We start from the raw sequence: 13,852 nt of genomic DNA, 5'->3' as shown, positions 1-13,852 counted from the left end.
AATACAGATACATATATATATATATATTTGTGAACAATTTGTATATAACTGTTATTTAAAGATCTAATTTTAAAATTTTGATTTCAAAATGTTTGAACTTTTATTATTATATTATGCCTGGGCTTTATCTTTCCATATCAGTAAATACTAATATTTTAGAACTGGGTATTTATCATATACAATTTATTGTGATTTCAAACTTTATTGACTTTCTTTTGAATTCCAGTTGGCTTTGATATACTTGAGATTATTTTAGAGAACTAATTTTTAAACCTCAAAACTCTAGAAGTTGTACTACTTTTATATAATATTCATTTCTTCTATTTACCCAATTTTGAAAAATTGATAAGAAGACTTCTGTGACAGCTGTATCATAAAACGTTGTTATTTTGTTACTGTTGAATTCACACTGTCAATGTTAATGAATCCTACCCAATTAAAATGGTGTGCATATTTTTGAGTCCATGATCAATATAATCAATTATATTTTACATAATTGCATAGATATAATTTTATCTCAGGATGTTGGAGAATTAATGCATTTTTCTAATATGTTGCAGAATTGCGAGAAGCTGGAGAATAATTTTGATGACATCAAGCACACGACTCTTGGTGAGCGAGGAGCTCTCCGAGAAGCAATGAGGTAAGTCTGGGTCACCATAGCAACAGTCACAGATGTGGTAAAGAAAAAGTCATTCTTCATTATTGGGGGAACAAATGAGTTCATTGCCACCATTCAGCTCTGTTCTCTAAGGTATTAATTTGTCAGTGGAGAGACTTCCCTTGAGGCTGTACTTTGGTTTTGAAGCTGCATAAATGTTAAGCCTCAGTGCACAGTAAAAAATGTAAATGTTTAATTTGTTACTTAAAATGCTTAAGGGGTGTCTTGTTTTATATTTATTCTAAACTGTGTGATTGAATGGAAATGTTGTTCATCTACATTCTGCCTGTATAAAAAAATAAATAGTACAATGGTGTTTTAACTGAGTAGTATTTTCTCCTAATTAATATTTAATTAAAATATTTTATAGGATTATACCATAGTATTTTTAAACCGATATACGTTTTCATACTATTATAAAGCATACAGATTAACTTTTTTTCAAATACAGCAGTCTGTAATGAACCTGATGGGTTTTCTTTTTTTTCCTTTTTAACATTACTATTTCTGAATATTTTTCTGAAATCTCCCTAAACTTAATACCTTTTTAATAACTTTTAGGAAGCAGTCTTTAAATCCATCTGATCAGAGTCAATGAAGGCTTTTACTAGACATTGAAAATGTGTGAAGAATAAAACTTAGCATCCTTACAGCTGGAGAAATGACAACAAATGATGTTAATCTTAAAAGTTCTGAGCTTGAACCTTTGAGTGGGATAATTTCCAATATATTTGTGCAGAAATAGTATATTTGCCTTGATTTAGCCTGTGGAACTAAAATTGATTTTTAAAATATATCTCCTTCTATCCATGCTCATTTTTTAAGGGCTAAAATTAAGGCTAAAGAAAAAATTTTAAATAGGAGAAAGGATAAACCTATGAAGCTCCCTAGAAGGGTATTTTGGGCACAATTTTTTTATTGCTGGCACACAGTTACCATATACTTTAGTCTAGAAGCTGCTCTCATTTAGTGACCTCCCTTTTACCATGCAAGCAGCAGGGGAAAGTAATTAAATTTAATAGAAGCTGCCCTCATTTTGAAGCCACTTCTATTTAAAACCACAGGGGGAGGTAATTAAATTTAATGGAAACAGTAGCTTCTACACAAAGATACATGGTACTTCTATATAGATGATTATGATGTCACAAAAAGAGGAATAATATATTACTAGTACTGAGAAATTACCAGCTGGAGCAAGTGAGCCTATTTTATTGTTAATGTCTTTACTAATAAAAAAGAGGGAAAAATAAAACTGAGTCCACAATAGAGAATTTGTATCTATATACAATGCAAGTGGACATTCTCAGAAAGTTAAAGTTATTGAAAATAGTCGTAAATATAAAATAAAGAGTAAAATGTATCGTGGAAAAGGCCAATGCAGAAGTTATGACTGAACTGCTGTTTTTCAATATATTCTTTATCCTCTACCTGAGGTATAAATTGAAAACATCATTTTTGTAAATGTTTATTATAATAACTTTGAATATGTTAACCATAACATCAACATTTATTTAGAACTGTACAGTTATTCTCTGTATCTTTATATCTATTCAGTTTGAAGTAAACCCATAGACCCACAGGAAGACAAAGAGAATGCCAGCTCTGAAGCTTTGAATAAAAGGCCAAAAACATAGAAAGAATTGCAAAGGGGCAATGTGAATGAAAATGGATGTGAGTGAGGGAAATACAATGAACAAGGGAAGGATGTAATTAGTATAGAAAATTCATCATCAAGAAAAAAAACAAATTGAATTATGGGAGAACTGTGTTGGAAGAGATTATTAAATTCTGCCAAATTTTGTAATACTTGCCATTTTTGAAAATTCTGCTTTTTAAAAAGTAGAGATGAATTAATGAGAAAAACAAGTATTACCTGATTGGAGTAACCTCTCAACCACCCATGCTATGAGATAAAGCAATAGGCTAGATAATTTAAATCAGCATTTAATCATATGGCTGTGTAATGTACTTTGTTTACATTGGCAGCATATTTTACACATACATACACATACTCATAATCTTTAGATGCACTAAACACAACTAAATAATCTTGTTACCAAAAGCATTCAACAGTTTAGTGTACTGTGGGCCTAGCACTTTTTTAAAAACTTCTGGTTTTTGCCTTTAGAAAATACAGCAGGAACTCATTCTTTATATGTGAGACTATGGAAGCATGTAAACAGAAAGTTATAATGTTATGTGACTAATAGAATAAAAGGAGAATGCATCAAGGGGCAAAAATTAATTGTTCTCTCATCTATGATCATTTTTTTTTGTCTTTCATGAAGAGTGTCAAATCAAAGAAAACCATGGAGAGGATAAGAAATTTGATCTAGGCCTTGAATATGGCCAGTTTTACAGGTAGAGGGAAAGGTATTGAACAAAAGTGCAAGATGTATTTCAAGAACAGTAAAATGGTCTGATGTAAAGCAAATTTTTTTCAAGCTTTTTTGAATGTATGTTTTCCTGCAAAACTCACATAGGCAGAATTATTTGGTAGTATCTCTCCTTATATGCCAAGAATCCTTGGGTATAAATAAAGCAATACGAGGTTGGCAGGGATGGTGGGAACTATTCAGAATTTCAGAGTGTGAGAGGGGGCAGTGGGAGACAGGTCTGAATAATTTGCCAACAATTTCAGTTAGCTCAGGGGCTGGTCTCAGGAGGCTTGTTGGAAATGTGTTTGTTACCATATTCTAGAGGTCAGTTACATAGAGTCTAGCTTGCCATGATAGATACTTTAAATTACTTCAAGGAGTGATTGTGGTTTTTAAGGAAGGGGATGACAGAATTAAATATATTGATAAAACTATGAAGATTATTTTACAGCTTTTTAGAATTCTAATAGGGTAAGAAAATACAATGTGGGGATAGATACGATCATTCATTTATTTAATAAACATTTATTGTGTTTCTGTAATACACCAGGTAATGGGGTTACAGATATGAATGAGAGAATCTCTGCCCTCAAGGGGCTAATGGCCTAGTTGGGGAGACAGATACAAAAATCAAATGCCTGATGTGAAGCCTCAGAGCCCCAGTACTTGAGTTGTTTCCCTGGTCCCCAAAATGCCATGGCATATTTTCTCTTGGTCCGTGGGCGTGACATAGCTTGGCTATGGAACATCCTTTTTTTCTCACTAACTTAACCTCTGCAGCAGCCCTCAGGTGGCTCCGGGCACCCACAGTGGTACCCTCCTCCTGAGTATGTCTGTAGTCTGGAGAAATTGGAGCAAAACTGGACTGAATCTGAAGAGTGACGTTTTGTGGCTGCTGTGTTTGGGCCTTATCATCAAGTTGGGCATTACCTCCTTATTTATTAAGGTTCTACTACTGCTATGAGCTTAGAACAAAAAAGAGAGGTCTCTGCCCTTGCTCAATTCTCTGTCATCTCATCCAATCCCTGTTCGTGGGCAGTCTTTGCCATGCAGTCTTGGACCTGTTCTTTCATCAGTGTCCCAGCTCAGGAATCATTTTAGACCACTCCGGTGCTTCTTCCTGATCCCAGATGTGAGGATCTAATCCTGGATGTGAGGACCTGTGGCCGGCTGTTTAAAATGTGTAAGGGGCTACAGCCTACTCTGGAATGTGCTGGCTAAATGAAACAAGTATTTTATTAGGTTTTAACTCATACCCAGACTGGGAGAAAATAATTCAAAAGTTCGTTTTGGCAGTAGAGTGGAGGGTACAGTGGAGGAAATGAGAGATCTAGAGGAATCAGTGACCCCACTAAGATAAAGGTAGAAGGGTATAGAGGTCAACAGAGTAGAGTGTGTTTGAGAAATTTAGAAATATTTAGAAGGTAGATCTGATGAGACTCTGTGACTTAATAGCCTCAATATATGAAAAACTTGATTTAATCTCTGTTGCTCTGTTTAAAACCTTTTAAAGTTTTCTTATGCTTTCAGAATAAAGTCTAATTTATTTGTGTATCCTACTAGATAGTAAATCTCATGAGGATAGGAGGATTGCTATTTTGCTCTCCTTTGTATTCTTAGCCTTACCATAGTATTAGCATATTAGGTGCTTAATAATTATCTGTTGAATTATTGATAAAGATAAAAAATAAGAAGAAGGACATTTATCAAGGGCAAGTCAAAAAATTTTTTTCACTTTGTATGCAACTTTTTTTTCCTTTCCAGTTTTATTGAGATACAATTGACATACAGTACTGTGTAAGTTTAAACTCAAATGTTTTTATTTTGAGTATTTGGATATACATTAATTGAGATAGGGAAAGAGAAAAGAAGAAGAGGATTAAGTAAGACGATTTTAGTTTTCAGATGAATTTGAGATAGCTATGGTAAACTCATGTGTAAATTTGCAGTAGGCAAAGGAAAATACAACTCTGCAACTCAGGAAAAAGACTGGAGGTTGCAGACTGGGATTTGTTAAGTATTTTGATATTTGTAGCCATGGGAAAGCATCTGATTTCGAATGATAGTGCATGGAATCAGAAAGGAGGAGAGTCTAACCAGATGCCTAAGAAAATACTTGATTTAGGAAAATGTGTGTCAGAGAGAAACGTATTTGGGGATTTAAAAATTTTAAATAACTTTCTCCAACAGAATAAATTGGGACTCTGATATGGTGTGTCTGAGCACTTGAACTGTGGCTAGTGTAACTGAAGAACTGAATGTTTAATTTTATTTAATTTTTATTATTTTAAATGTAAATTGTTACATGTGGTTAGTGGCTATGGTTTGGACAGCAACGCCCCAGAGGGATGTTTTTGAGTTGCTAACATGAAATTCACCTTTCTCTCACGGATGGAATTATCATCAAGGGAGAGTCTAGGGTAAGGCTAAACCACGTTCACACACATCACACATACACATCATGCACACTCTCAAGAAATGAAGAGTTAAACTGGATTCAGAACATAGTAATGGATATAAAACCAAAATTAACAAATATGATATGGACGAGACAGGTGACTATTATTTTCTAAAGACATGACTTGTATGTAGAAATCTCTATGGAATTAACAACAAAAACACTCTAGAAATTTATAAAAGAATCTAGTAATGTGGTCAGTTTTAAGATAAAGATGGAAATTTGTGAACTTTTCTGTGTATTACCTATTCTATGAAGATCCTATGAGGTAGTTACATTAGAGTACACCAATCATCCAGAACGTGTTGAATTGCTCGGCAAGTGGTATAAGAGGCAGTTGTTTTGCTGTTTAGAAAAAAGAAATCACCTTATATTTTCACCTCATGGGTGTTAAAGGAAGTTTCGTGTATATTAAAGAGCTAAAGTAAATAAATGAGACAGCCACAGTCCAATAAACTATGAAAGTGACTATCTCTGAGGTTTGGATGGGGAAAGAGATAATAATCCAAAAAGTAGTTGAGGAAATAACTAAGATTTGACTGCATTAAAAAAGCTTCTGTATATGGAAAAAAATCACAAAATTTAAAGACAACATCAGTGTTCTGTATTGCCATGTGTGTAAGAGATTCAAAAATATTTAGGAGCTCAGTGGTTAATTGGCAAAGTATGATTAAGAAACCCTTAAAATATTCAACTCTAATGGCAAGCAAAATATAAATTACATAAAAAGTACTAATTCTTGGGCTTCCCTGGTGGCGCAGTGGTTGAGAATCTGCCTGCTAATGCAGGGGACACGGGTTCGAGCCCTGGTCTGGGAAGATCCCACATGCCACGGAGCAGCTGGGCCCGTGAGCCACAACTACTGAGCCTGCGCGTCTGGAGCCTGTGCCCCGCAACGGGAGGGGCCGCAATAGTGAAAGGCCCGCGCACCGCGATGAAGAGCGGTCCCCGCACCGCGATGAAGAGTGGCCCCCACTTGCCGCAACTAGAGAAAGCCCTCGCACGAACCGAAGACCCAACACAGCCAAAAATAAAAAAATAAATAAATAAATAAAGTAGAAAAAAAAAAAAAAAAAAAAAAAAAGAAGTTAATCAGGCAAATAATTTAAAAAAAAAAAAAAAAAAAAAAAAAGTACTAATTCTTGGTTATTGACGTTACTGCAGTTCAGCGAGGAGATTTTTGAGTGCTGGAGATGGAATGGTAAGAGCCATTGTCCTATTCTCAGAGATCAAGAGGAATTGAAATTACTTCTGCATTTAAGGAAAGGAGTGCACCAATAAGTACTAAGAACCTTGAAGCAAACATACCCCTTTTCATATAAATATAACTTCATGAAATATACTATGCACATGACATAGAAATTATGGACAATCTGAAACTGTTTCTCAAATTATAGAATATAACAGTAAACAAATTGAGTAAAACCTAATTGTCTACTATTAAGGAAACATTTTCATAAGAAAATGAAATTTCTAGAATATAAAATAATATGTATGGTATATCAATAAATATATATACATAATGGTAAATTGTGGCATATTTAGTTATATCTGGATATTAAAATGATCTTTAACACAGTGTTTTTGAGTGGCACGAGTATCATCATGTTCACTGAAAAATACCAGGAAACAAAATTGCATGTAGAACATGATCTCCATTGAATATAAAGAATAAAGAGAAAAAAGATAGGAATAAAATACAGCAAAATAGCTATTATATCTGGGTGGTGGGCTTACACATTTCTCAGGCTTATAATTTTCTGTTCTAAATTTTCTATAATGGGAGCATATTATGAATGATTAGAAAAATAATGAGATACATAGGCGCGGACTGGCGTGTCCTCCGGATTAGAGAGCTGGACGTTCGGCCTGTGAGTGGGAACCTCTGAGTCGTGCACGGAGAAAGAACGATTTAAAAATGGGTGATGTCGAGAAGGGCAAGAAGATTTTTGTTCAGAAGTGTGCCCAGTTCCATACTGTGGAAAAGGGAGGCAAGCACAAGACCGGGCCAAATCTCCATGGTCTGTTTGGGCGAAAGACAGGACAGGCTGTCGGATTCTCTTACACAGATGCCAACAAGAACGAAGGCATCACCTCTGGGGAGAGGAGACGCTGATGGAGTATTTGGAGAATCCCAAGAAGTACATCCCTGGAACAAAAATGATCTTTGCTGGCATTAAGAAGAAGGGAGAAAGGGCAGACTTGATAGCTTATCTCAAAAAAGCTACTAATGCGTAATCGTTGGCCACTGCCTTATTTATTATGAAACAAATGTCTCATGACTTTTTATGTGTACCATATTTAAATTGATCTCATACACTAGAATTCAGATCATGAATGGCTGATGTAATATTTCTATCCTCATTTAAATAAGATTGGCTTGTGGCTAAATAAATATGGTCAGCTTTTTGAATTTTGATAGTAATTCTGGTTCAATAAGTACTATCACTGTTTTCCCCTTCTAAAGAGATGATTAAACTTGAATAAGGAATGTTAAACTTTTCAGGGATATGGTGAATGCCTTCTCAAACCCTATAGGAGATGGGTGTTATATTTAGATTTCTATAACTGGTTATATTAATATATTTAAATATTGAGAAGCTCCCTTCACTGTCTCATAGACCAGCAAGAGTCACCTGTGTTTCAAGTTGTGTTCATTTGCCTGTTAAGGCAAGGGCTGAAGATACACTGACAATGTCCACTTTCCCTTTTTGGTCTTAACTATGCCAACTTAATTAAAATTCTCCATCTAAAAAGAAAAAAAGAAAAATAATGAAGTAAGAAGGAAAAATGGGAAGAATAAAATAAGATACAAAATCTAGGATAAGTGGCAAAAATCAGATTTTAGACTCCAACTGTGATTTTAGATAAATTAGTCTTTTTTAGTCTTACTTTTTTGTAAGATAAGATTAAAAACTTAATAGGATTGATATGCAGAACAGCAATAATGTAGGAGAGAATGCTTTGTAATTTATGAAACATTAAGAAAATGAAGATACAAAGTATTACAATGTTTGTATACATTATTTCCATTGAATGGTGTATAGTGCTTATTTCAGATAAATTACATATGTCATACATAATGGAATTGACTGGAAAACTTCGGTGTGGTCTTAGAATGTAGAATGCCAGAGGGAATATTTTTTGTTTAACTTATAGAGTCCATTGTAGTTCCATGGCTGTGTGGAAATACTGTACAGGATTTCTGAAAATGATGACATGAAAAAATTTTAAGGACAGAAAAAAATGTATCATCTCCAGGTGAAATCTCTGTCTATAGTATGATAATAGTGAATTTAGAGGTGAAATTCTCAATTTCTTTTCATTTTTTTCCCCTTATCTCTGCCAATTCAACCCTCTTATCATACCAAAGTGATTTGATTACTGTATTATATTTTGCACCTGTCATAGCCCCTGTAATAACTTCTAAACATCAAGGGGAAAAGTGGGACCTTTTTAAAAAACTTGGTGACTCTTTGTCACCTTTTTACTTCCCCAGGCAGTAGTGGGCCATGTGTAGTAGAAATAATGAAATTGGAAGGTACTTCAGTTGAATAACTTAAGAAAATGGGGTGTCAAAATCTGAAAGAAAAGTTACATATAGAATATAGTTCATTAAGAAAAAAATGTAAAAAACTATACGAAGCTTTCTGATAATGACTTTATACACAAAAATATAGATTGGTGAGATCTATGGATATACCTCTATGGTGAGAATATAAATTACATTTTAGAGTACAAACATAGCCAATTAAGGGTTAGTATTTTATTTGCAGAGCCATACATATTCAGTGAGAGCTGTTACATTTAGGTGATTAATCTAAAGATAAACTACCAGGACATTGTATCTCTGAAATCTATTCCTTTTTGCTCAGCTTTGTCACGTGTTAGGAATTCTGTCACTAGATGGTGATGTTGAGTTGCACAGTTTATGTTCTTGGCTTTTTTTCTGGTGTGTGTAATAGTAATTGTAGGTGTACCATAAACCCAGCCAAGTATCCAGAGTTAAAACTGAAAGTATAACTATGTAAATTAGGAAAATAATTTTAAGAGATACAGTACATTGTAAATATCATTTAAGTCGAAAGGTAAAAATCCTTTAAAGCTATTGCTTTACTTTAGACTCATAGACTTTGAGAGGTAGAAGGGATATAAATAGCAATCTAAACTTTTCATTGAAAGAGTGAGGTCTGAAGAGAGATTCAAAGACATTAAAAAGAAGTATTTTTCAGTTTTTCCCTTCTAGATGTGTTAGTCTATAAAGTACAACTTTAGTATCATTCCTGTGTTAATATCTAGCGGTACTGAGGGTGTTTGCCATCTGATCTAAGGGATGTGTTACTCCTGGTACCTAGATATTGTTTTAGTTGCTTATTGTTTTAGTTATATTAATTTTGCGTCCCTTGCTAAGCATAATGGTTAAACTACACTGGTATTTCTTTAACTGGTACTTCTACATGAATTGAAGTAAAAGACTGTCTCTATGAGTAATTTTGTCCATCTGAATAAGACTTGGAGATAAGAATATTACCACTATCCTACTTAACCTTACACTTGTAGATAAGTTTGTGTGTGTATGTGTATATATAATATGCAGAAATGTGTGTTTGTATATATACATATGTCCATATATATGTACTCTATCTCTATTAATTTCTGTTTTTATTTCTATCTCTATATGAATCTCCCTGTCCCAGTCAAGGAAATCTTGCAGTGTGACAGCATTTGAAATTTGGAGATCCATTTGCTTTTTAGACATATCTGTTAGAATTACAGTTTTATGCACAACTTTCAATGAAATTCTTTTATAATGGTAAAAAAAGAGGAGGGGGAAGAGAAGGCAACCTAAATATTTATGAATAGTGAATTGAATAAGTAGTTTAGAAAACAAATCTAAGGCATGAGAAAATTTGAAGTGGTGTTGAAGAGAAGTATAAAATAAATAAAATGAGAAATTATTAAAATATTTCTCATGAAAGCAGCAGGTTGTTTAATGGTATGAAAAGTAAACACAAATTGTTTAAAATCCTGAATATGTTATATAATGATCAGTGATTATATATGATTCAATATCAGTAAGATATTTTTGCTTTCAAAGTTTACAAAAATAAAGGTAATTATAAAGCCCGTGTGTGTGTATGTGTGTGTTTTAACTACATGCAAAGTTTGACCTGTGAAATTGGACGCAGAAGCAATGTGTAAGCTTTCTATTTTAATCATATTTCTTGATCCTATAATAATTATATTTCTCCAAATTTTTTTTTTTGCTAAATGAATCAGCAGGAATCTCTGGAAAACACCCCTCACCCTCCGCCCCCAGTAAGCAGGTTACAAGAGTATCCTCTTTTCTTCCATGCAGAGGAGAATATCTTGTCTTTTTCACTTCTGTTAGAGAGAGGCACATACTCTACTATGCACATAAGCACATGTGTCTGTGGTTTGTGTCACCTAACATAGAAAGAGGGCAACCAGGCTGAATATCTTCAGATTTTATAAAATATAAAGACAAAAGCACACCATCACTTTTTCTAGATAATGATGATGAAACTACTTTAATAACATTATTGAAATGCAGCTTAGAAAATGTAGATTAAGCATTAGGAAAATGCTTAATTATGTAAAAATATATGTAATTAATGGCATTTGATTATATATTCCGTGTAATTAAGTTAATGTAATTTGTGTACTATGAATACATATGTATACACACAGTTTACACATGTGTGCAAATGTGCACACATGTATGCACACACATATACATTTGGTATTATCTGTTTACTGCATAATTTAGGAGTGTTACTTTCATTCATTTCAGGGATGAGTGAAAGCAAGATTTGTCATTCAGTTTCAAATGGGCCAAAGATAATTTAATTTTTTCACTGTTCATGGGAAATAGAAGAAAAGTTCTATGTTAATTTTCACTAATGTTTAATAAAACCAAATATATATGTAATACCTGTGGATTATTTATGGATTTGGTAGCAATTGGCATATATGAATTAGGAGCTATGTTAATTTGCTGTTTTTCTCTACTTTGAACTTTAATTAGAACTTGAATGTGAGAAATGATTACCTACTTATTAATTATAAATTCTGAGAAACAACAGCACAAGTAAATCAGGCATGACTTGATACAGTTATATACTTATAAAATGCATTATCATATTCATTAATCTGAGCATTGGTTCTTTCACCCTGGTGCCCACTGTGTAACTAGACAATATTTTCTTAAAAGAAATACTTACAGAAAAAAATCAAATTAATATTGTAACTGCTATTTTATGACAACTTGATACATTTAGAACGATAAAACCAAAACAGAAAATATGTATTATTATATTAGAAGTTACTATTTAAAACAACATTAGCAACAACATAAATAAATAGTCCTTAACTAAGGTAAAGAAAATTGCATTTTTCCCTTAGTAGCAAAAGATTGTGTGTTAAAGACTGCAGAGAAAGGATACAGCTTTTGTTTTGCTACTGAAGAAAAGTACAGAGCTGTCTTACTCTAGAATGCTTATCATTTTAGATACAGACTTTGAATGAGCAGCTAATAGCTAAAATTATTTAGGAGATAAAAATTGGTACTGTGAGGATTAGCTTTAATTTTAAGTATCCATAATTGAAGTGCCACATTATGATTTTAATGTTATGATAATCTTGTTAACAAGCTGTTGTGTATATACTATCATATTTTAATGTAGTTACAAAGCTTAAGTAAACCATAAAGTAAATTGCTTTTTGAATCAGGCTTTTACAAGTGGAAAATTAGTGGTTTACATGTTTTGAATACGTATTTTGTAATTATATTTGGCATTTTCTACAACTTAAGAAGGATAATAGAATGGGTTTATAGATAATTCATTATTGTTTATAAGTACATAGGTATATTTTGTTATTGCTCATTCTAATTAATTTAGATTCATTCTGCATATAACACAATAGCTGATTCTATTTTTTTCTGTAATAGTCTTCTCTTCTAGAAGATATACATTGCAGTTTAGTTTTTCTATTTACCATTTCTCATATATCAGCACACTACATTTAAAAGAAAATTTCTACCCTTTCTTATCTATTATTTCTACAGGTTATTGTGATGTATACTGAATTCTATCCATCGAGAGTTTGTGTTTACTCTATTTTTTGGGAAAAAAAAAGTGTCTCATGCTGACAGTTGGTGAAGATAGCTAACTGGTTAGATTTACTTTTTCTGAATTTGTTGCTTCAATAAACAGAACATGGTAATTTGATAGTCTAAAGCAGAAGTAAGCAAACCGTTTATGTAGAAGTCTGGATAGTACCTTCAGCTTTCTGGGTCATATGGTCTCTAATTGGAACTATTCAGTTGTGCTGGTATAGTGCAAATGCACCCACATAGACAATATGTCATCCAACGAGTGTGGCTGCGTTGTTGTGGCTGTGTTCTAATGAAATTTTATTTATGGAAATTGGCAGCCAGCTGGATTTGTCCCATGGGTCATAGTTCACTGACCCCTGGTTAAGAGCAAACTTGACATAAACCAATTAAAATAAATTTCAAAGAATTGTTTGGTACATATATTATGAATTTGTGATTTTCTCTGATTAATAGTAAAAATACTAGGAAGCTCTTCCAATGTTATTAATAAGTGTGACTTAGAACATTTACTGAGGTGTCATATCTCCTAGTTTCTGGGCTGTTCCTTGAAATTGAATAAGTTACATTTCCTAGATTACTCATGCAAGTGAACAAGCATGATTAAGAATTAAATCGTCAGTTGCAATTGTAAAATCACCAATGTGCAGCCAACATGAGGTATCCATATCAATGCCACTGAATCAGTTAGCATTAATCTGTTATGCTTGTGGTTGAAGAACCATGTACATTATGAAACAGTATAATGTTACTCTCCGGTTTTACACTAGTTAACCACAATGAGGTACCTATGAAAATACAACATTGTGATATTATAGTTTATCAATTATTTTTATAAATGGATGAAGAATCATGGCATCTACTAAAGCACATAACATGATAGCTGATATTTATTGGAAAATAATTCATTGTGATGTGTTTTTTGTCTATTTAACTCCTTTATAAAGTTTTGTACCCATGGGACTCTCTGAGGAATTACCTCTATTTTAAAATTTAATCAATCAATATTTACTTAATAAATCAGTGAATAATGAATATATCTTTTTCTTCTAGTGCACAAAGAAGTTTTTTCTAGGATTCAGTGAGAGGCCATATGGGATACTCTGTACTCTTTTTAAAAAAATGTTCCTGATGTTTAAAATTCAGTCTTCCTAATATCTTCCAAGAAACCTCCTAAGAAATTTAGTTAATTTAGTGCATGTCCTAACTTTTAGCCC

General features: G+C 33.0%; 1 protein-coding gene and 1 pseudogene across 2 annotated transcripts in view; both read left to right on the top strand.

Moving 5' to 3' along the window:
• The window catches only part of DPYD (dihydropyrimidine dehydrogenase), an 808,008-nt gene that overhangs the window by 113,300 nt on the left and 680,856 nt on the right, over window positions 1-13,852 (top strand). For both annotated transcript variants that reach the window (XM_007169549.2, XM_057551077.1), the window contains exon 3: window positions 561-643. In XM_007169549.2, the coding sequence (XP_007169611.1) occupies window positions 561-643 (83 nt within the window). The remainder of the gene's footprint in view (window positions 1-560; window positions 644-13,852) is intronic.
• On the top strand, window positions 6,676-7,835 carry LOC103009659 (cytochrome c-like; annotated as a pseudogene).

The sequence above is a fragment of the Balaenoptera acutorostrata genome, chromosome 1, assembly GCF_949987535.1.
Source record: "Balaenoptera acutorostrata chromosome 1, mBalAcu1.1, whole genome shotgun sequence".
Lineage (NCBI taxonomy): Eukaryota > Metazoa > Chordata > Mammalia > Artiodactyla > Balaenopteridae > Balaenoptera > Balaenoptera acutorostrata.
Note: the sequence above shows the minus strand (reverse complement) of the source record. Positions and strands in the feature narration are given on the sequence as shown.